Source organism: Sturnira hondurensis, unplaced genomic scaffold (assembly GCF_014824575.4).
Source record: "Sturnira hondurensis isolate 20B ecotype Veracruz unplaced genomic scaffold, ASM1482457v3 Scaffold0013793, whole genome shotgun sequence".
Lineage (NCBI taxonomy): Eukaryota > Metazoa > Chordata > Mammalia > Chiroptera > Phyllostomidae > Sturnira > Sturnira hondurensis.
Genome location: NW_028086424.1, coordinates 661849 through 682498, shown reverse-complemented (window position 1 = coordinate 682498; position 20650 = coordinate 661849). Strand labels below are relative to the sequence as shown.

Below are 20650 nucleotides of genomic sequence, written 5' to 3'. Positions count from 1 at the left end.
AAATTTTCAAATAGTTCAATTTTCACTATTTGGGCTGCGTTTTTGTTTCTAAAACTTCCCTGTCTTTAAATTTGGTTGTGGGAGGGGGCACAGTATTTCCACCTACGCCTCCATAATTACATTCGCTAAGATTAAAATGAAGGAAATAATTCTAGAAGCAGCAAGAGACAAGAGGGCATTCACCTACAAAGGAGTTTCCATCAGACGGTCAGCTGGTTTCCCAAGACAGCTTATAGGCAAGAAGTGGCTGGAAGGAAGTATTTTAAGTCATGGAATCCAAATACCTATATCCAAGATTGCTCTATCCAGCAAAGCTTTCATTTAGAATTGAAGAGCATGTAAAGTGCTTCTCAGATAAGGTCAAATTCAAGGGGTTCATCATCACAAGCCCTTATTATATGAAATGTCAAAGGGACTTATCTAAGAAAAAGAAGATAAAAATATGAACAGTGAAAGGACACCAAACTCACAGTTATTAACAACCACACCTAAAACAAAAGCAAACTAAGAGGAAAGCTAGATCAGGAGCAGAACCACAGAAAGAAAACTACATGGAGAATTAGCAACAGGGGAGTGGGAGGAGGAGAAGGGGGGAGAAGGTACAGAGAATAAGTAGCATAGACGGTAGGTACAAAATAGACAGGGGGAAGGCAGGGATACTGTGGGAAATACAGAATATAAAGAACTTGTTACACATGGACATTACCGAAAGTGGGGAAATGGAGAGGGAGGGGTGTGCAGGGTAGAGGGGAGTGAAGGGGGGAATGGGACAGCTTTAATGGCATAATCAATAAAACAAGTTTCAAAACAAATTAAAAAAATAAATAAAAAATAAAATATCTGGGAATAAACCTAACCAGGGAGGCAAAAGACCTGTATGCAGAAAATTACATAACCCTGAAGAAAAAAATCAAGGAAGACATAAACAAATGGAAACATATACCGTGTTCATGGATTGGAAACATTAACGTCATCAAAATGTCCATACTACCCAAAGCAATGTACAGATTCAATGGATTGCCTACTAAAGTACCAATGACATACTTCACAGACATAGAACAAACACTTCAAACATTTGTACAGAATCATAAATGACCACCAATAGCATCTGTAACTTTGAGAAAGAAGAATAAAGTAGAAGGGATCACAATACCTGATACCAAACTGTTTTACAAGGCCACTGCAATCAAAACAGCCCGGTAGTGGCATAAAAACTGGTCCATAGGCCAATGGAACAGAATAGAGAGTGCAGAATTAAACCCAACTCTCTATGGGTAAGTAATATTTGACAGAGGGGTCAGTATCATAAAATGGAGTAAAAATATCCTCTTCAACAAGTGTTGGGAGAACTGCACAGCTACGTGCAAAAAAAAAAAATGAAACAAGCTCCAACTTACACCATACACTAAACTAAATTCAAGGTGGATAAAAGACTTAAATATAAGCCATGACACCATTAAAATCCTAGAGGAGAACATGTCAGGAAAATCTCAGCTATTTCACACAACAACATTTTTACTGATATGTCCGCTAGAGCAAGGGATATAAAGGAAAGAATAAACAAATGGAATCCCTTCAAAATAAAAAGCTTCTGCATGGCTATAGAAAACTATTAAGATAAAAAGAGAACTAACTGTGTGGTAAAACATATTTGCCAATGATACCTCAGACAAAGTTTTAGTCTTCAATATATGCAAAGAACTCAAAAGACTTCACCCTAAGAAGACAACTAACCCAATTAAAAATGGGCAAAGGACTTGAACAGACATTTCTCCAAAGAGGACATACAGAGGATCCAAAGATCCATGAAAAGTTGCTCAATATCGCTAGCTATCAGAGAGATGCAAATTAAAACCACAATGAGATACCACTTTACACTGGTCAGAATGCCCATCATGAACAAAGCAATAAACAATGAATGTTGGAAGGCATGAGGGAAAAAGAGCACCCTAGTTCCCTGTTGGTGGGATTGCAGACTGGTACAACCATTATGGAAAACAGTATGGAATTTCCTCAGAAAACTAAAAATGAACATGCTTTTTGACCCAACAATTCCACTGCTAGGGATATATCCTAAGGACACTGAAACACCAATCCAAAAAAACTATGCACTCCAATGTTCATAGCAGCACAATTTACAATAACCAAGTGTTGGAAGCAACCTAGGTACCCATGAGTAAATGAAGAGATCCAAAATCTATGCCATATTTACACAATGGAATTCTATGCAGCAGAAAGAAAGATGGAAGCCCTGGCTGGTGTAGCTCAGTGGATTGAGCGCGGGCCTGCGAACCAGAGGATCGAGGTTCGATTCCCAGCCAGGGCACATGCCTGGGTTGCAGGCTGGTTCCCTGCAGGCCAACTCCCAGCAGTGTACACATGAAAGGCAACCATACATTGATATTTCTCTCCCTCTCTCCTTCCTCTCTGAAGATAAATAAATAAAATCTTAAAAAAAAAGAAAAAAAGGAAGAAAGATGGAGCTCCTACCTTTTGCAACAGCATGGATGGAACTGGAAAGCATTATGCTGAGTGAAATAAGTCAGGCAGTGGAAGAAGAATACCATATGATCTCACCTTTAACAGGAACCGAAACAACAAAACACTCAAGCAAGCAAAATAAAAACAAAGACACTGAAATACAGAACAGTGTGACAGGGACCAGAGTGGGGAGGGGAAGGAATTTCAGGGGAAAAGGGGAAGGAATCACAGGAACAAGTGAAAAGGACACATGGACAATAACTAAGGTGGGAGATGGAAATGGGAGGGAGGTGGGGAGCATGGTGGGGGGTGGGCTGGGATGGCAGTAAAAGACAGAAAACTGTATTGAACAAAAATTAAATTTTAAAAAGTAATAAAATAAAATAAAAATCATGCTATTGACTGTATTGAGTATGTATATTTTACATCAAAATATTTTATCTATAAATGCCAATTCACATTTCTTAATCCCTTTGTCTTTTTCATCAAGGCTCCCAAAAATCCACCTGAAGGGACCCCCACCGACCACAGATGATATTAACTCTACCAAAACATGATCTGTGTGGGTAGGGAAGGTGTCCAGTCTCTCTAAGGAGAAGTGCCTGAAGCCCCTTCCCCAATGGGCTTTCATTGGGTTTAATTTGCATAGAAATACAGGTGAAGCTTATCAATCATTTTCAGGCAGTGAGGATCAAACTATACATAACATTCAAAGAAGTACGAGGGCTTAGAATCAGGGTCTGATAGCTAAAGGGCCATACAAATTTGGGGAAACAAACTCATTCTATGCTTGGACCTTTGTCATTTAAATTGAGTGTATTAGCAAAGTAGGTTTCACAGTATTTTATGCATTCTTCTTAGGCCTAATTGCCCCAGGGATCCTGCCCTTTCCAGCACAGGGCTGTACCTACTTTCAACATTGTTTCAGGCTTAAGTCAGACAGAGGAAGTAAGGTAGCCAACAGATTAGGAAACTTCTCACAGACATAATGAGGACTCAGTCTACATCAAAGCCTAGGAGAGAGGGTCCACCATCCCTTTTTTCTATAGTCACCCAAATCCTTCCAATGTGGCTCCCCATGATCATTCTTGTCTTAGGTTGTTCCTCCCTTGAGGATTCTTACCCATCATTGCCTAACCATTCATCTGGCTGGGGCCAAGCAGTGTAAAGTAAAAAAAGGCAGAGGTGGTGTCTCTGCCAGGAAGATAAACTTGTCTCCTTCATGGCTTATGGTCCCAAGGTCTCTTTACTCAGCTTTAGCCATAAGTGGTTACAGTTCCTAAAGCCAGGCAGGGTGGTCCCCAACATCTCCTTCTTTTTTGTTTGTGATCACAATTGTAGTTGTTAAGCCTGTGAAATGTACGATTTGCTGTTCCCAAATTTGATCTCAAGAAAAAAACCTCCATATACATCATAAAACACAGATAAGGAGAAAGACAAGGGGGCACCCAAGAGATGCTATGACCCAAATCCATACATTTAGTCCATCATACCAACTCTTAGGGTTCAGCCTAAGAATTCCATATCATCACGGAGGATCTGGAACACCTTCTGTTCAGTAAGGCATTTGATGTTATTGAATTTCTGGTGGAGCTGAAGGTGGAGCTGATCAATTTGCCCTTTAAGATTGGTAGAAAACATGCCCTGCAGGTGATGATGAATATCTCTGCCCAAGAATGTTGACTGGTCCTGGCTGGTGTAGCTCAGTGGATTGAGCACAGGCCTGCAAACCAGAGGATCGCAGTTCAATTCCCAGTCAGGGCACATGCCTGGGTTGCAGGCTGGTTCCCTGCAGGTCAACTCCCAGCAGGGGATGCTCGAAAGGCAACCATACATTGATGTTTCTCTCCCTCTCTCCTTCCCCTCTAAAGATAAATAAATAAAATCTAAAAGAAAAGAATGTTGATGGGAATTCCACCTTAATGGACTAATACATGCTTAGAGAAGTCAGAGAAGTCTGGATTGGGAGAGTCCAATGGAGCAAAGGTGCACCGGGGAAGTCTTTTCTGTGATATGGCTTCATTTTCTTCACTGGCAGCTTCAAAGATCCTTCTGGAGAGGAAACACAAGCACACCCTCTTCCCCAAATCAATAGTTCAACTGGTCCTTCTCATTTCCCTAACAGGTCTTTGTATAAGACCAAGGGGCGAGGCACTGCAGGCCTGTTTTGCACAAAGTGTTTGTCTATGGGTGACTTTAGATTATCATCACAATTCAAACAATTTTATGTATATTTTACTAGCATAGTTAAATTCCTGGGGAATTGTTCCTGAGTCCCCCTTATTTGTTAACTTGATAATGTTTTAAAGGTCTGGTGAACCCTTTCAACAATTGCTTGGCCCATAACAGTATAGGGGATACCTGTTTTATACCAAACTCCCCATTTTTCTAAGAAAGCCTGAGTGGCTTGTGCAATGTATCCTGGGTAATTATCAGTCTTGATTTCTTGTGGTTGTCCTAAATGGCTGAAGGCCTGAAGCCAATGAGCTCTAATATTCTTTGCTGATTCCCCTGTGAGGGGAGTGGCATGTAGAGCACCTGAGTAAGTGTCTACAGATATATGTAAATATTTGAATCTTCCAAAAGTGTGGGTAGTAACATCTGTCTGCAAAATCATTCGAAGTGGCAACCCTCTAGGGTAAATTCCAAGAGTAGGGGGTGCTTTTAAAAACTCTTGAAAATCTGAACATTCTCTGACAATTTGTTTTGCTTGGGCCCAAGGAATATTGCATTCTTTACATAGGGCCTATTTTGTTGAAAAATTTGATGGAACATCACCACAGATTGAAAAGTACCTGCTAGGCTGACAATGGCATTCGCCTGAGAAATACCCTAGGCCATAAGTCTTGGCAAGCCCAAATGAGATTGGATATGGGTAACAAATAAGGGGTGCCTTCTCTTATCTAAAAGACTTTGCAGCATTAGAAATAGACTTATTAACAGAGGCTCAATAGACCCTTTTAGTAGAGCCTTATCTATATGAAGGAATGTATCCACAGTATAACCAGAGTCACAAACTAAGTTAAAAGGCTCTTTGGGACAATGCTAGAAGCAAGAATAGCCCCTGACATTTCCCCCTGTTGGGTGGAGAAGTGCCTTCCATAAAGAATATGTTTCTACTCACGCCCTTCTTTCCAGGTGATAGCAGCTTTACGGGCTTTTCCTGAACCATCAATAAAGATGGTTCTAGCTTTAGGAATAGGCGTGGTGCTGATTTTTTTCCCTATGCGGATATTAAGAGTGGGGAGGTTTTGGAGAATTTTATCAGAAGGCAAATGAATATTATGATCCCCTACAAAATCAACGACTGCACAATGAAATTCTAAAGATTTACTATAAAGTCGTCATAAATACACTTGGGTGAGTGGAACGTATAACAGCTGGATTGTGACCAAAAGGCTGAATTACTCTATCACAGCCTTTGATAATAAGCTGACATAGCACAGTAATATAAGTGGTAATACTTTTCTGAGGCTGATGGGATAAAAAAAAAGTCATTCAATCAGTTCTAAATTAGGTGACAACTGTTCGATTAATAGGTATCCCTAGTGTGGGGAAGCAAAAATGTCTGACAGGTAATTGTTTGTTTGCCCTAGAGAGCTGCCTGGAAAAAAAGGTATTGCTTAACTAAATGCAATTTATGTCTAGCCTGATCAGTTAAGGATCTAGGAGAATTTAGGTCTGAATCTCCTTTAAGAGTGTAGAATTAGTTGGTAAATTTCCCAGTGGTGATCCCTAAACTGGAACAGATCCAGTTGATGGTGCCTAACAGCTATTGTAAACTGTTAAGTGTTAAGGGGTCTGGTACCTGAATTTGAACTACTTGAGGCCTAACTGTATGATGAAATAAGACATATCCTAAATACTGTCGAGGCTGATAATCCCGTACCTTTTCTGGGGCTATGACTAGTCATGCTGAGGAGACATTGTCCTCAAGACAGAGGTAAATTTGCTTTAGCTCTCCTTGAAAGGCTGAAGCAATTAGGCTGTCAACCATGTAATGATAAATAATAGTTTGAGGAAACTGAGTCCATGCTGGCTGAACAGCCTGATGAACAAAATGCTGGCAGATGGTAGGGCTGTTTAACATGCCCTGTGGCACGACTTTTCACCAAAACCTCTCTGATGGTTGAGAGTTATTAACTAGTGGGAATGAGAAGGCAAATCTCTCATGGTCCTTTTGTGCTAGGGAAATGGTAAAGAAGCAATCCTTCAAGTCATTGGGAATAAGAGGCCATTGTTTTGGTATACACGCTGGATTTGGAACCCTTGGCTGAAGGGCTCTTATGGGTTGTAAGATTTCATTAATTTTTCTGAGATCATGTGCAAGTCTTCACTTCCCCGTTTTCTTGGGAACTATGAAAACAGGAGTATTCCATGGGCTACTGAATGGTTCTATGTTCCCTGCCTCTAATTGTTGTATAAGCTCTTTAAGTCTTTCTAGCCTCTCCTTTTTCAATGGCCATGGATTAACCCACACAGGCGTTTCAGACAGCCAAGTAAGGGACAAAAGAGAAGGCTGGACAGTGGCTGCTAAGGAAAAGGCTGAAGGGTGATTTGTACTTCCCACTCAATGAGGAGGTCCCTGCCTCAGATATTAAATGAGGTGGGAAGTACATAAGGTCGAATTAGTCCAACCTGACCTTCTGGACCAAACCGTTTAAGAGTCACATACTTTTGTGGGGCTGAGAAATGCCTCGTGTTCCAGTTATAGAAATATCTGTCCCAATTAATGGTCACTCTGGGGGCCAGTACTGCCTAGAAATAACAGATACATCAGCTCCTGTGTCTAGGAGGCCATGGGATTCTCTGTCTTTCACCTTCATCTTCAATGCAGCCTCTTTTTTTTAGATTAATGAAAGAAGTCCAAAATATCGATTGGTAAGTAATGCCAAAGTCTTCCCCTCCATAACTACTTCTTAAGTGTTTGATACCTTGTAAGGTATGAGCAGGAGCTGGGCAATGTGGGTTTGAGCTGGAATAATACAATACCTGAGTGCCCTGAGCATGATTTTTTATTTCACCTTGATAGTCAGAATCAACAACTCCAGGTTAGACAAGGATGTCCTTACTGGTCATAGTAGACTGTCCTAAATTCAGTCCTACTAGTCCTGGGGTGTAATGGCCCCCATGTTGTTGAAGCAGTGACCATCTCATCTTGTTCTTTTTTTAACTTTTTAATATTTATTGATTTTAATTGTTGTTCAAGTACAGTTTTTTGTATTTTATTTTTAAGATGAGTTCAGAAGTGGTGAACGGGTCCAGCCCTGTGCTCCCCCTAGCGGCGGCGTGGAGGTCAGAGACCTGCATCTTCCTGAGTACACAACAGCTGAGTTGTTGGAGCTCCTCTTGTGGTTCCAGTCGCCAGAGCTCTCACCCTTCTTCTGGTTTCCTTGGAATGGAGGCAGTAAGTTTCCTTCATTATCTTAAGTGGACCTGCATTAATTGGCCCAATGTTTGCCTTCATGGCAATAAGGGCAATCTTTCATAGGAGGTTCTTTATTTTTACTATGATAGTCCCTCTGAGTGTGGCAAGCCTTGACACAACTGAAACATATAATTTTGTTTTCCAAGGCTGTGGCAAACAATGCTGCTCTATGCTATTCTGTCCCTACATTTTAACAGGCCTTTATAAACTGACTGACATGGGTAGTAATTACCTGAATGGGTTGAAGAACAGCTTTGCAATCATTATTGGCATTCTCAAAAGCTAACTGCAGTAGGAGTGCGTCTGCAACATCTTGATTTTCAATTTGTTTCTGAATTTCCTCTTGCAATCTTTCATCAAAGTCTAGATGTGCTTTGTTGGCCTCTTGTTTAATATTAATAAAGAATCCAGAGGTGTGTGGCTTAGATTCAGATATGGCCTTGAATGCTCAAAAAGCCATGGCAGAGCACTGGGGAGAAGTCTGGGGATTTATGCGTGCCTGCTGGTCCAGTCTAGTATATTGTTCTAACCCTAAAAGCATGTCATGAGTGACTGGATTTCCTGTCCTTCCATTTTCATTTTCCTGATGGCAACATCTTATCATATTCTCACAGTGCCAGAGAGTAAGCTGACCAGGGGTTAAAGTTGCCCTGACTAAGGTAACCCAGGCAGAGGGAGCCATTCAGAATGCTTCTGTCATGGCTGTTAATAATCCTACTGTGTAAGGGGATTGGAGGCCATTGTCCTTTAGGCTTTTCTTAACTCTTTGAACATCACATAAGGTAGAGGTTCATGCACTGGATTTTGTCTGCCCTGCTGAGTTACACTAGGGAAGGCAGCAAAGGACTGCCAGTCACCCTCCCTGATTGCGTCTTTAAGACATTGAACATGGTAGTGGTTACTGGCAAAGGGGCTTGAATGGCTGCCACCATTGGGGTGAAAAAATAAGCAAGGGGATCCTGATACTTAAAATTTTCCTCCCAATTAGGAGCAGAGGGAAGAATTGGAGGTGGGGAAGGTATCTTCTTGTTTTTAAGGAGCGGACTTACAACTTCCTGATTGGAGGGAATTGAAGTGGCCTCCTCTGTCCTCATCTGACAAGGATTTTGTCTTGCCCCTTTAGCCTTCATATGTGAGTTGGGAATATGAATGGGCATCAAAGCAACCCTGACCAGCCCCCAAGTAAAAGATTCTGATGCCCGATAGGGGTGCCATTTTCCTGGTGCTACTTTAATTTCTGTCCTACCTTTTCTGATATTTCCAAATATAAACACCCCTTATTGAGAAAACAGGGGCAATATTCTTTAATAATATAAAGTAAGTTAATTAAATTCTGTCTTTTAACCTGACAGCCCGAAGTCTTAAGAAGTTGCTGAATGTGCCTAAAATATTGCTCCTGTTCCTTACAGAGCCCATTTCCCATGGTTGAGAATTTGTAGAAACCTTTAAAGAAAAATTCTTAACAAATAAATTAACATTTTCTAAAATTCCTCCTGCCACTAGTACAACTATAAAACCAGTTTCAGTTTTGCTTTCGCTCCCTCTTCACCCTCAGATCCTGTTTCTTCCTAGTGAGAATAGTGTAGTGGGTCAAAATGTGCTGCTGGTGGAAGACAGTTATGGAGAACTACTGGATATTCCAGGTACCCTAACCCCGTTTGCGGTTCGCTGTTTCTCTTCCTAGTCATTTAGACCAGCTTGGAGAACTCAGAGCATTGGGTGACCGACCCTTCCAACACGCTTCCCTGGACAAGCCAAAAGTTAAATTACATGAGGTGGAATTCCCTATGAGGTCCCTGGACCTCTCAGGTATTCAACCCCAGAAACCTTCATGAGGCCCCCACCCACTTAGGGACACCCAGATATGAAGACAGAGGGAGGAAGTTCCTCTTTTCTTTGGCACCCAACAAGAAGCTGAGATGCTCGTAAATACCTTGCTACAAAAGTTGATAAAGGGGGGAAGTTTTTGCTTTCTCCTCTTCAAGCTTAAATCTAGGCAGGGATCATGTTTTAGGTCATGGGCTTGTGAGTCTTTTTACAGTGTGACTCTTGTTGCATGGACATTTGCTTGTGGTTGGCAGGCCTCTCACAGGTGCCTTCTAGAGGCAAGCACCCCTGTGGCTCTTAACTGCTTGACCCATGCTTGTAGAATGCAGTGAATGCTTGGGAGAGAGAAAGGAAGACTCCTATTCACAGAAGAGGGTGCAGGGGAGAAGAATGAAAAGAAAACCACTCGAGGGGTGGCACAGCAGGAACCTTTCCTCTTTTCTGTAGCATGTCTGGGGTCCTCACCCAGAGATGCCCCTGTACCTTGGGGGATGAAATAGATAATTTCTGTCCTCTTCAGTGCGCTGGCCATGTTGATGGCTCATAGCCTTTGGTCGAAGTAGGTCCCAAATTCTTGGATCCCTCTTCTGGGTGCCAGATGTGGGGGAGCTCTGTCTGAAGGGCCCCCCAGGCCACCAAGGATGAGAATAAGGCTACCAAGACATGATATGCTTGTGTAGGAGAGGTGGACAATCTCTAAAAAAAAAAAAGAGCCAGGAGCCTTTTCCTCAATGGGCTTTTATTGAGTTTAATTTGCACAGGAATACAGGTAAAACTCATCAATCATTGTCAGGCAGTAAGAATCAAATAATAGATAACATACAAAGAACTATGGGGGCTCATTCTGAGTCAAAGTTGATTAGTTAAGGGGCTATAAAACTTTAGGAAACAAACACATTTTCTACTTGAACACTTATCAGAAAATTAAGGGTGTTCTTAGCAAAGCAGGGTTTTATGTATTTTTATTAGGCCTGATCACTCTGGGAATCCCACCCTTTCTAGCACAGGTCTGCACCCTCCTTCAACATTATTTTAGGCTTAAGTCAGACATGGGAAGTAAAGCAGCAAGAGATAAGGAGTCTTCTTGCAGACAGAATGAGGACTCAGGCTATGTCAAAGCCAAGGGGCATGGATCCATCACCATGGATGAATTTTTCTGTAGCCACCCAAGTCATTCCCTGGGGCCCCTTTGTGACAATTCCTGTCTTACGTGGTGACTCCCTTGAGAAATCTTACCCATCATTGGCTAACTGGTCAGGTTTGGGGTCAAGAAGGGGGACGTGAAGTGGGCAGAGGTGACGCCCTTGCCAGGCAGATAAAGCTTTGTCTCCTTAGTGCCTTGTAGTTCCAAGATCTCTCACTCAGCCTTATGCATGGTAGTTATAGTTTCTGAAACCATGCAGGACTGTTCCCAACAACTATAACACTTATTAATGCTTATTCTAGCTCATCAGAGCCAATGGTCACAGGGGCTTCCTGTCCATTTCATGTTATCAAATGTTGACTCCTTTCACCTGAGTTTGTTGTCCACCTTCCCTCTGCTGTGCCCCACCTTCTTGATCATGAAAATAGCAAAAGCACCTCTTTACAATCAACTGCAGTCTGTGAAAACCGGAGAGTTGGAATAGGAAACTCAATAGCAAGATACATTCCATCCTCACCACAAAATGCCACTCCTCTTAAAAAGAAAGCAAGAGTGGACAGATTCCAGAACATGGAAGAGCCTTAGAAATACAATGCTCAGAGAAATAGGCAACTCTCAGAATCACAATGGTTGTGTGCTTTCATGTCTGTGAGAGATGTAGGGTCAATGGCATGGAGACAGAGTCCAGAATGTGTGGAAGCTGGGGTGGGGGAATGAACTTGGGAGTTATTACTCAAAGGGCACTGAGTCAGAATCAGAAAGTGAGCATTTATGAATTTGGAAGGTGATAATGGTTGCATAGCAGTGTGACTATACTTAATGTCATTGTGTCCATTTAAAATTGATGAGCATGTTTTTGTTAGTGTGTATTTTACCACAGATGTCATACCAACACTAATGAAAGGTGTGCATATGTTTTCCAGGAGAGGTGGTGCCTCCTGACCCTGCAGGTTTGGAATGGAGTCTGGACTGCTGCAGCAAGCTGGTATGCAAGGTCACTACTAGGAGCTCATTTTTGGGCTAGAACCTCAGAAAGAGTGTGCCTTCCGGATAGGTATTTCCAGGAAAAAGGATTTGGGGAATAGGGGGAGCCTAGGTCAGAATTCTGAGCCACAGTGTCCCTGAGACAAGAGCAGTTTCTGAGATGAATGTATGGGTTATAGGGTCGAGGGTCAGACATGTCCTTAGGGGGCAGGATGTTATAAGGACCTGAGTGTCTCTTTGAGGAAGATGCAATGTGGGTGGCATGTCATTTGGGTCATCACTCTCTACATCATGGAGAGGCCAGGATGATTGATAGTGGGAACCCACATCCTCCATGATGCTCACCACACACAGGACCCTGCCGCCCAGAATGGATAGCCCCTTCTCAGGAGACACGTTGTTACCATGAATTTTCACTTTACAGTGCCCCCTCAGCCAGTAGGTAATGTATCCCTCTGAGCTCACCAGGCAAGGGAGTGACAAAAATGACAAGACCTTCAACAGGTTCCACTTCTCTGTGTCTCATGCTCTCCAAAGCTCCTGGAAACCTGGGACACAGACACACAGGTGTCACCTGAAATGCATCTCAGAGCAACATCACAGGGACAGGTGAGCGGGGTAAGACATGTGCAGTCTGAGGCCCTCTGGGCCAGTTCAGGACACAAATAACTGGGCTGAGCATAGCCATGGTGAGGGGCTCAGTTTTCCTCCTCCACATTGAGGAAGGGGACAGGAGTGGGTTTTAGAGCACATGTGTCCCCTGAGGCTCAGGTGTGCTGCTCCCCGGAGGAGGCATTCTCCATGCTCTCTCTGGGCATCCACCTCCCTTTCCTTCATGCTGACCATACTGGCCTGTGCCCTGTGAACCTCACAGGAGCCTTCCAGTATTTCCAGAACAGTGGTGCCATCTCCATAACAGATGTCACTTTGACTCCATGTGTTTGCACCAATTCCTCACTCTCAGTTCTTTGTCAACAAAGGGAGAACCTTCTGAGATATTTTTCACCTATGGAAATCTCCCATGTGTTCCATAGATGTCCTCAGTCTATCAGATGTGTCCCAGTCTTCTCTGTGCACTATTAAACAATGGGAACTGCAGTGGGAATTTTCTGTGTGTGGAGGGTGTGCGAGACCTGGGGAAGCAAACCTGGTTTTATGCATTTATAAGTGTGTTAAAGCTCACCATGCATTTCACTTCAATTTAATGTTTTAGTAAAAGATAAACTTGCTCTGCACTTTGGTTTCTCCCAATGTGTCATATTGGCCCATCATGAATTTCCAGGTCCCTTCTAGTACATCATCCCCATTATCCCCTTCTACCAGGGTCTCAGATGAATGTCAGGATGGAAGGTTCCAAACTGATTCTATGACCAGGAAGCAGGACCTGTCATCTACCCACATGTTAGAACATCTGTTGGCCAGAGTGAGTGCTTGTGTCTCTTTGGGAGAAGGTGCCTCCAGGACTCCAGGGCCTCATGTGATATAGGAATGTGGGAGGCCTCTTGAGTGGCTCACCTGTGGGAAGGGGCTTCCTGAGCTGCCCTGGGAGAAGTTAGGTGAAAGGAAGGACACAGAGTGTGTAGCACCTGTCTCAGCTGCAGGGCCAGGGCTGTACTCCTGGCAGCAGGTCCTGACAAGTGTGGCACATTCCCTGGAGCTGGACTGATAAAGAGGCTGCAACTGAACCACCACCTGCAAGCCCGGGGGCTTCAATCAGATCAAGGGAAAGACTTTTTTATTTTACTCTTGTTTTACGTCAAAATTTACATCAGCTGTTACTTTTTATAAAATTACAATTTTCCAATCTGACAACAATGAATCTATTTCACATGATGCTTTTAGACTTGGGCAGATGTTTGGGCATAATTTCAATCTGTTCTAATATTCACTTGAATAATACATAAAATTAAAAGTGTGTGATTCTTCATCCAGTTCAGCTTTAATTTTTAAATGTGGAAAGAAGGGCTGTCCATTGTCATGATTCAAAGTTGTTCCATAAGCCAACTACACTCCCATCCCTGACCCACGTCACAGAGTGTGAGAGAAGAAATGTGCTCAGGGACCAGAAGGATATGGAGCAGTGACCTATGTCTCTCCTTATTTATGAAAATGGAGTTCCCTATATGCAAATTTCCTTCTCACATCCAGTTCAAATTGTCCCCTGGGCTGTGGGGACTCACAACTGTCTCCTGACAGAGGGCTGAGGTTTCTTGAGAAGGCAGAGTTGCGCTCTAGAGAAAATGAGAAAGCTGGGTCTCCTCCTGTGCCTGATAACAGCCCCCCTGGGTGAGTGTCTCAGTGTCAGAAATGGTTCTATGGGATGGTGGTGACTGCACATGACTGAGAGGGTCTGATGTTCCTTGTCCCCAGGTGTCCTGTCCCAGGTGCAGCTGCAGGAGTCGGGCCCAGGACTGGTGAAGCCCTCACAGACCCTCTCTCTCACCTGCACTGTCTCTGGATTCTCATTAACCAGCTATGGTGTGCACTGGACCCGCCAGGCTCCAGGGAAGGGGCTGGAGTGGGTCGGTGCTATATGGGGTAGTGGAAGTACAGACTACAACCCAGCACTGAAATCCCGACTCAGCATCACCAGGGACACTTCCAAGAGCCAAGTTTATTTAGCACTGAGCAGTCTCACAACCGAGGACACAGCCATGTATTACTGTGCGAGAGACACAGTGAGGGGAAGTCAGTGTGAGCCCAGACACAAACCTCCCTGTGGGAGGCAGGAAGGCTGCCTGCAGGGGCCACTTGGGACACCAGGGAGCACTGTGTTCTCACCAATCACAGAAAACAGCCCCAGGGGTTGGTGTGGACCTGATGGGGAAAGAAGGAGCTTCTACTTGAGGAAAAGGGTTTCCTCTCAGAGGTCACAGCTTCATACAGGGACCCGGCCTTGTTTTCTGTGAATCTGATTTCTGAGGTTTTCACTGCAGGCAAGAAACAAGAAAGTAAACATGTTTGCAGATGAAATATCACCAGGGAATACCTACCTCTTCTTCAGCAAGTTTTTATATTTTTTTCCTTTCTTAACAAAGTGCATCACAGTTTATTATGAAATTATACTTCAAATGTGACTGAGGAGTGTGATCCAGAAGAACAAATGCTATGTTCATAGCAAAACATAAGCAAATATTTATAGACCTTTATAAAAAAGGTATAAACCTTCTTTATAAAGATATAAACATCCCAAAAGTTTTTTTCTAATTTTGAAGTAAGAAAACTAGGGAGCATGCATGAATGGAATCTACTCAGCAATGAAATAATGATCAGGAAACACAGGAATCAATTCTGGTGAGTCTCAAGGATCACTGAGCGTGTAATGTGCCAGGTTCAGAGATCACAAATGGGTGTGTCCTGGTGTTCACAGGTCCACCCCAGGAGGACATTGGGAGGTGGGGCTTTCTGTTCATTTCTCACTGTTACCAGGCTGGAAGCTGCACTCTGTGACCACACTCGCATTCTCAGCAGAACCTAATGAATGGATGGCTCCACATATGGAAACTAACACTTGCAGGTTCCTGTAAATGCAGTGTTCACCACCAGGTCTGCTGCTGTCCTGAAAGCAGCTGGCTCCTGCAAGTGCCTCTGTGTTTGGTTCTCCCACAAGCACAGAACCCTATGGCAGCTGAGACTTCATTGGTCCCCATTTATATCAATGGTTTTTCACCTTACACAGTCCTCAAGCACCTCCACGTGCTGCTGGAAATGACTTAATCATCATGGGAATTGATCTGGACTTTACATGATGGCTTATTTTCAGCCATTTTCCTGAGAAAACCTTGACACAGGTTATCCACCTGCTTCTGGGGACGAAGATGGCTACACTCCACACTCAATAAGGAGCTGAGTGCTCAGGTGTGATTACATACATGGCAGCTCTTTTCTCCATGGCCCTCCTTCCCTGGTGGGTGAACCCAGTCAGTCATTTCAGGGTCCCAGCGTCCCAGGTTCTATGTCCAGGACATAGCTTCCATTCCAGGAGTAATGTCAGTTGGACACAGTGAGTCTTGTAGTTTGGTGGCAGCTGCATGGATCTCAACTTTAGTGGCCAGCAGCTTGGTGATTAATGTAGGATCTCTCTTCTAGAAAAGGAACCTGTGACCAGGGGCTGGAAGTACGAAGTCTGTGCTCTTCAAAGCACCTGTCTTGAATGCATTGGCTGCACTAGGACGTGGAAGGGAGGGTGTGTGCCTTAGTGTATGTTGTCTAGGTGTTCCCACTGTTGGCATCTGTTCTGGAGTAAATGCTTCATCATCAGTGTTCCAGTAGAACACTTTCTGATAATGCTATGACTTTGAAAACAAGTTCTGCATCCTGGTAGGACAGAAGCTCTCATAGTTTTCATGCCCTCACACTGGAGCTGAAGTCCTGTCTGCCTTCATTTGTTGTGGCAAGAACTCCACATAGTATCTACACTTGACACAAAGCAAATATGAATGTGCTGCTTCATAACTCCAGGTGCAGCGATTAGCAGCTAACTTCTGGAACCTAAACATCATACATAACAGAATTTTTCTTTGGGAAGGTAGTTCATTGTGCACGTCCCACCAGCTCTGGGAAACTATCATGCTGCCCCCACCAGCTGTGTCTGGACTGTCTGAGAGTCCTGATGTAAGACAGACTGTGTTGTGTTTCCTCAGTTGTGCCCGTGTCCCTTCACTCATCATGATGTCCTTAGGGTTCATCCATGTAGTTGCTTACAGCAGAATTGGCTTTTAATTGTACTGTAAAAGTAGAAAGCCAAAGTAAGCTAAATCCAGTGTTCATCTGAGTTCACAAAGAAATGCTCTTTGGGAGGCAGAGATTAAGGCAGAAGCCCTTATACTGCTCTGACTAGGGGTGAAGGCAAGGGGTATTGATGGGACACGGAGGGATGCAGGTTCAGGGCTAGAGGGGAGGAACTTTTATCACTGCAGACAAGTTAGGTCAGTCTCTAGGTGCCTGTGGGGGTGCAAAATCAGAAGACTGTAATTTTCAGTCCTGTAGTCAGGATGCATCTTCCCTGTCAGCTGTGAAAACAGTTGTGTGAAATACAGTGTTGGGGGCCCAGTGCAAAGGTGATGGTGCTGAGTCCACACCCTGCAGAGGTAGGACAAGAAAGACATGTCAAGGGCCTTCCTGGAATGGCTGCTCCAACTCTATTTAGCATGGCCCCCCTCCAGTCAATTTGTCACAGTAAGAACCCTTCATGTGTGATGTGTCCGCCACAAATCTCTGATGGTAAAATACACTGTGACTCATTTCAGGTTTCAGCTCCACAGCCGACCCCTAGCTGTGACTCCACCTCATGATGAAAATGTCCAGCCAGGAGCACCTGCTTCCCAAGTTCTTGCTCCAGGGCTGCAAATTCCATCCTGCTGCCTGTGTCCATGAGCTGCTCTGACTCAGAGACACCTCCATGTGTTACACAGTGCTGGTCATTCCTGATGGCTTAGTACACAGGTTCATGACATACATTCACTGTAATGATAGAGATTTATTTTATTTATCATATTTCTGTGACGATTCCTGAGAAAGAGTGTTTCTGTGATGCAGTTCCCCAGTGTGATAACATATGATGACAGCATCTACACAGAGGATAAACATGCAGTGCCTGAACTGACTTGGTGGCACACATACCTGACACGTGCTTGATAAATCCAGCAGAGGTTTAAAATCCTGTGAAAATGTGGACATTCTCAGTGCTGTCCTAGGTAGGATCCACCTGTGACACTCCCCAGAGAGTGGAAATCAAAACAGATGATTGCGTCTGTGCCTGAAAGTGAGTGAGAACTCAGGGCCCGCTAGGCTGGTGGATTTGAGGACATAGATTCCACAGGTAGAACATCACACAGCTCCTCCATGACCAGCTACAGAGAAGACCAGCTTGGAAAGGAAGCCTGAGTAATGACCAGCAGAACCTAAGTTATCACCTGTTATGCCTTGATCAGTGCATAAACGCCAATGAGGGTCAAATAGAAACCCAGGTAAAGGAGGAGATGGTGGTTCCTGCAGCCCCTGATAGGTGCAGCTGTGGGTCACTGAGCTGTGGGTCTGTCTTCATGTGGGATGCTGTGGTATGAGGTCTGTAGGGCACCTGGTAGAAAAGAAAACAACCAGCAGAATGGACAATTGAGAAAGACTGAAAACCCAGGATGTCCCTCATAGAGCTGACCTATATGAGGTCAGCTCTAACAAGTCCCACTCAGGCCTAGAAACCATGTGGAGGATCATCCCATATGGTAGGAAAAGGAGAAAAAGGAGAGTTCAACAATATTACCATGAAAATCATCACTGTGTATGAATAATTGAGTAGTAGAAATGTAGTGCGACTAGGGCCACATGCAGGGGTCCCAGATGGTACCTTCAAACAGAGAAATCTGAGGACACCAGAGGCCTTCAAATGCCCCAAGTTCCAGACTGAGAAGTGTTGGCTGTGTCAGTGAATCCAGCAGCTCCAGGATAAGGTTCCCTTGTGGTGCATGGAGCCCTTGTTTGGAGGTTCCCTGCAGAGTCACTGGGGTTTATTAAGGTCAGTTCTCTGTGCCTAGAGATGTCACAGCACATGGTGTCCCTGTGGGAGAACCCCGAAGTCAGAGTTCATCCATGAGAGGTCCATGACTTCTGATCCCAGACAGGACCTTCCCCTACAGGGAGCAGATGGGGCAGCAAGGGGCACCTAGGACTCAGAAGTGCTGCTGCCCCAGCAGAAGATGCCAAGGGAGCTGGGGAAGTATTTTATTTGAGGACCTGTATCTTCCTCTTCTAAAATAAAATTGGACATGAGGTGACTGCAAACATCATATTCCTAGAGCATTTACCAAACTCAATAAGACATGGCAACTATAGACAATGAGAGTATTTGTATGGTTACTTTGTATCAAATTGTAAGGAGCTGGAGTAGGGATGGCTTTATTAACTCACTAGTTGAAGCATTTTGGAGACACAATGATTCAGAAGTAACACATGCAGGTATCAAGGCCAGATTGGTACCATTGGCCCTTGTGTCACTCAAAGGAGGGATCACAATGAGAAGCATGTCCTGTGGTGGCTTCTTTCTCAGTGGGAGGAATTATTTCAGCACAGAGCTCAAGGACCTGTCAGGGGACACATGTCCTCCAACATACATTAGGACTTGCATCATCAGGCTCACGTTGAGCATGTACCCTGTACCCTCTAATTCTCTCAGGTGGGGTGAGAACCTCAACAATTAAACACCCTTCCTTAGGAATATGCAAATGAAAAGAGTTAGACTAGGTTACATGAGCATTAACCTGTGCCCTGACCACATCACCCACAGCCAGATTCTCCCCTACAGAAGACCTGATGGTGCAGCCCCTCACCATGGACTGAAGGTGGAGAGCCCTCTTCCTGGTGTCAGTAGCTACAGATATTGGACTCCTTAGCTCCTGGGTCTGGGAAGGGACAAGAGAGTCTCAAGAGGGATTTCCACCTTCTCCATCCTCCTCTCCATGAATGTCTACTCCGAGGTATGGCTACTGCAGTCAGGGGCTGTGGTGAGGAATCCTGGGGTTTCAGTGACAGTCTCTTTCAAGGCTTCTGGATACACCTTCACCAACTAAGCTATTTTCTGGGTGAGACAGGCCCCAGGAGAGAGCCTACAGTGCATTATTTAGATCTGTACACACACTGGGGAAGCCCACTTATACCCAGGGCTTCTCAGAACAATTTGTCTCTTCCATGGAAACCCCTTCCAGCATAGCCCATCTGCATATAAATGGCCTGAAGTCATGGACACAGCCATGCATTACTATGCAAGTGACACTGTGTGATGACCCACAATCTCAGTGTGTCACAAGCACTGAGAAGTGGGACAGCTTTGCTGTGCTGAGGAGATGAACCTCCTGACAGGGTGATGGACCTCCTGACTTCTTGAAAGATAGTCAGGAATCTGAGACCAGGAAAGTTGCTGCCAGAGGCACATCAGACTCAGAAAGTTTTCAAGAGATCAGATGCAATATAAGAGAAATAAAAACAATATGCTTTTGAAATAACCCCTCTTATTTTTTGTTATTGTCCAGGGAGCACATTTGGAGCTCCCTTGTTATCTGAATGAAGCACTTCATTGAGGCATCATCTTGAAGGCCTTGGTCAGCATCACCTTTGGTGATTTAAAGTAGGTGGTTCCCAGCAGGTTCTAGAGCATTCCCCTATTTCTAAGCAACACAATTGTGCTTGGAGAAAAGTAAGTACATAAGTCAAGGGGAGATTTCTATGTTCTTCCTTCTGACCAAGCATCACAGAGATGACCTCTGACAAAAAAAAAAAATCCAGGGTTGACAGGTATTCCAGGTTTCAACACTGTTTCTGACATCACAGTGATAATTTCTGTCCTCACTCGTGGTAAGATAATAAGGACTCTCTTCACCTGAGACAATAACCCTGTGAATGTCCCTGTCCTGGGCCAGTACTTACATCATCTCAGAGCAGATAGAAGGGTTGGGACATCATTGACAATGGAAGACCCACATCCAGCCTGTACTATGTTCCTGTGTCAACTGAAACAGTTATCACACACCTAGCACTGCAATCTACACACAATCTACACATTTATCCTTGTGCATTGTGGAGTCCAGTGAAAATGCGTCATGTCAAATAAGGTGTATTCACCATCTATGATACTTCATCCCTATGTACAGTGTTCCTTTTTTCATTTTGAACACTGATACAATCAGTACATTGGGTTCAAGTTTAGTGGATGTCCATCATGTGTGGCCATGGTGACAGGCTCCCATGGCTCACTCACAGACATAAATAGGGACTTTGAGAGAAAGACTATTGCT

The 20650-nt window shown here is 44.0% G+C and overlaps 1 gene segment (V, D, J or C); it reads left to right on the top strand.

Annotated features, from left to right (window-relative positions):
* Positions 1-20239, top strand: part of LOC118998073 (Ig heavy chain V region PJ14-like) — an 80999-nt gene extending 60760 nt beyond the window's left edge. Inside the window, 2 exon segments of the V gene segment in view lie at positions 14235-14558; positions 20160-20239. Coding sequence covers positions 14235-14558; positions 20160-20239 — 404 coding nt within the window.
* The last annotated feature ends 411 nt before the right edge of the window (positions 20240-20650 follow it).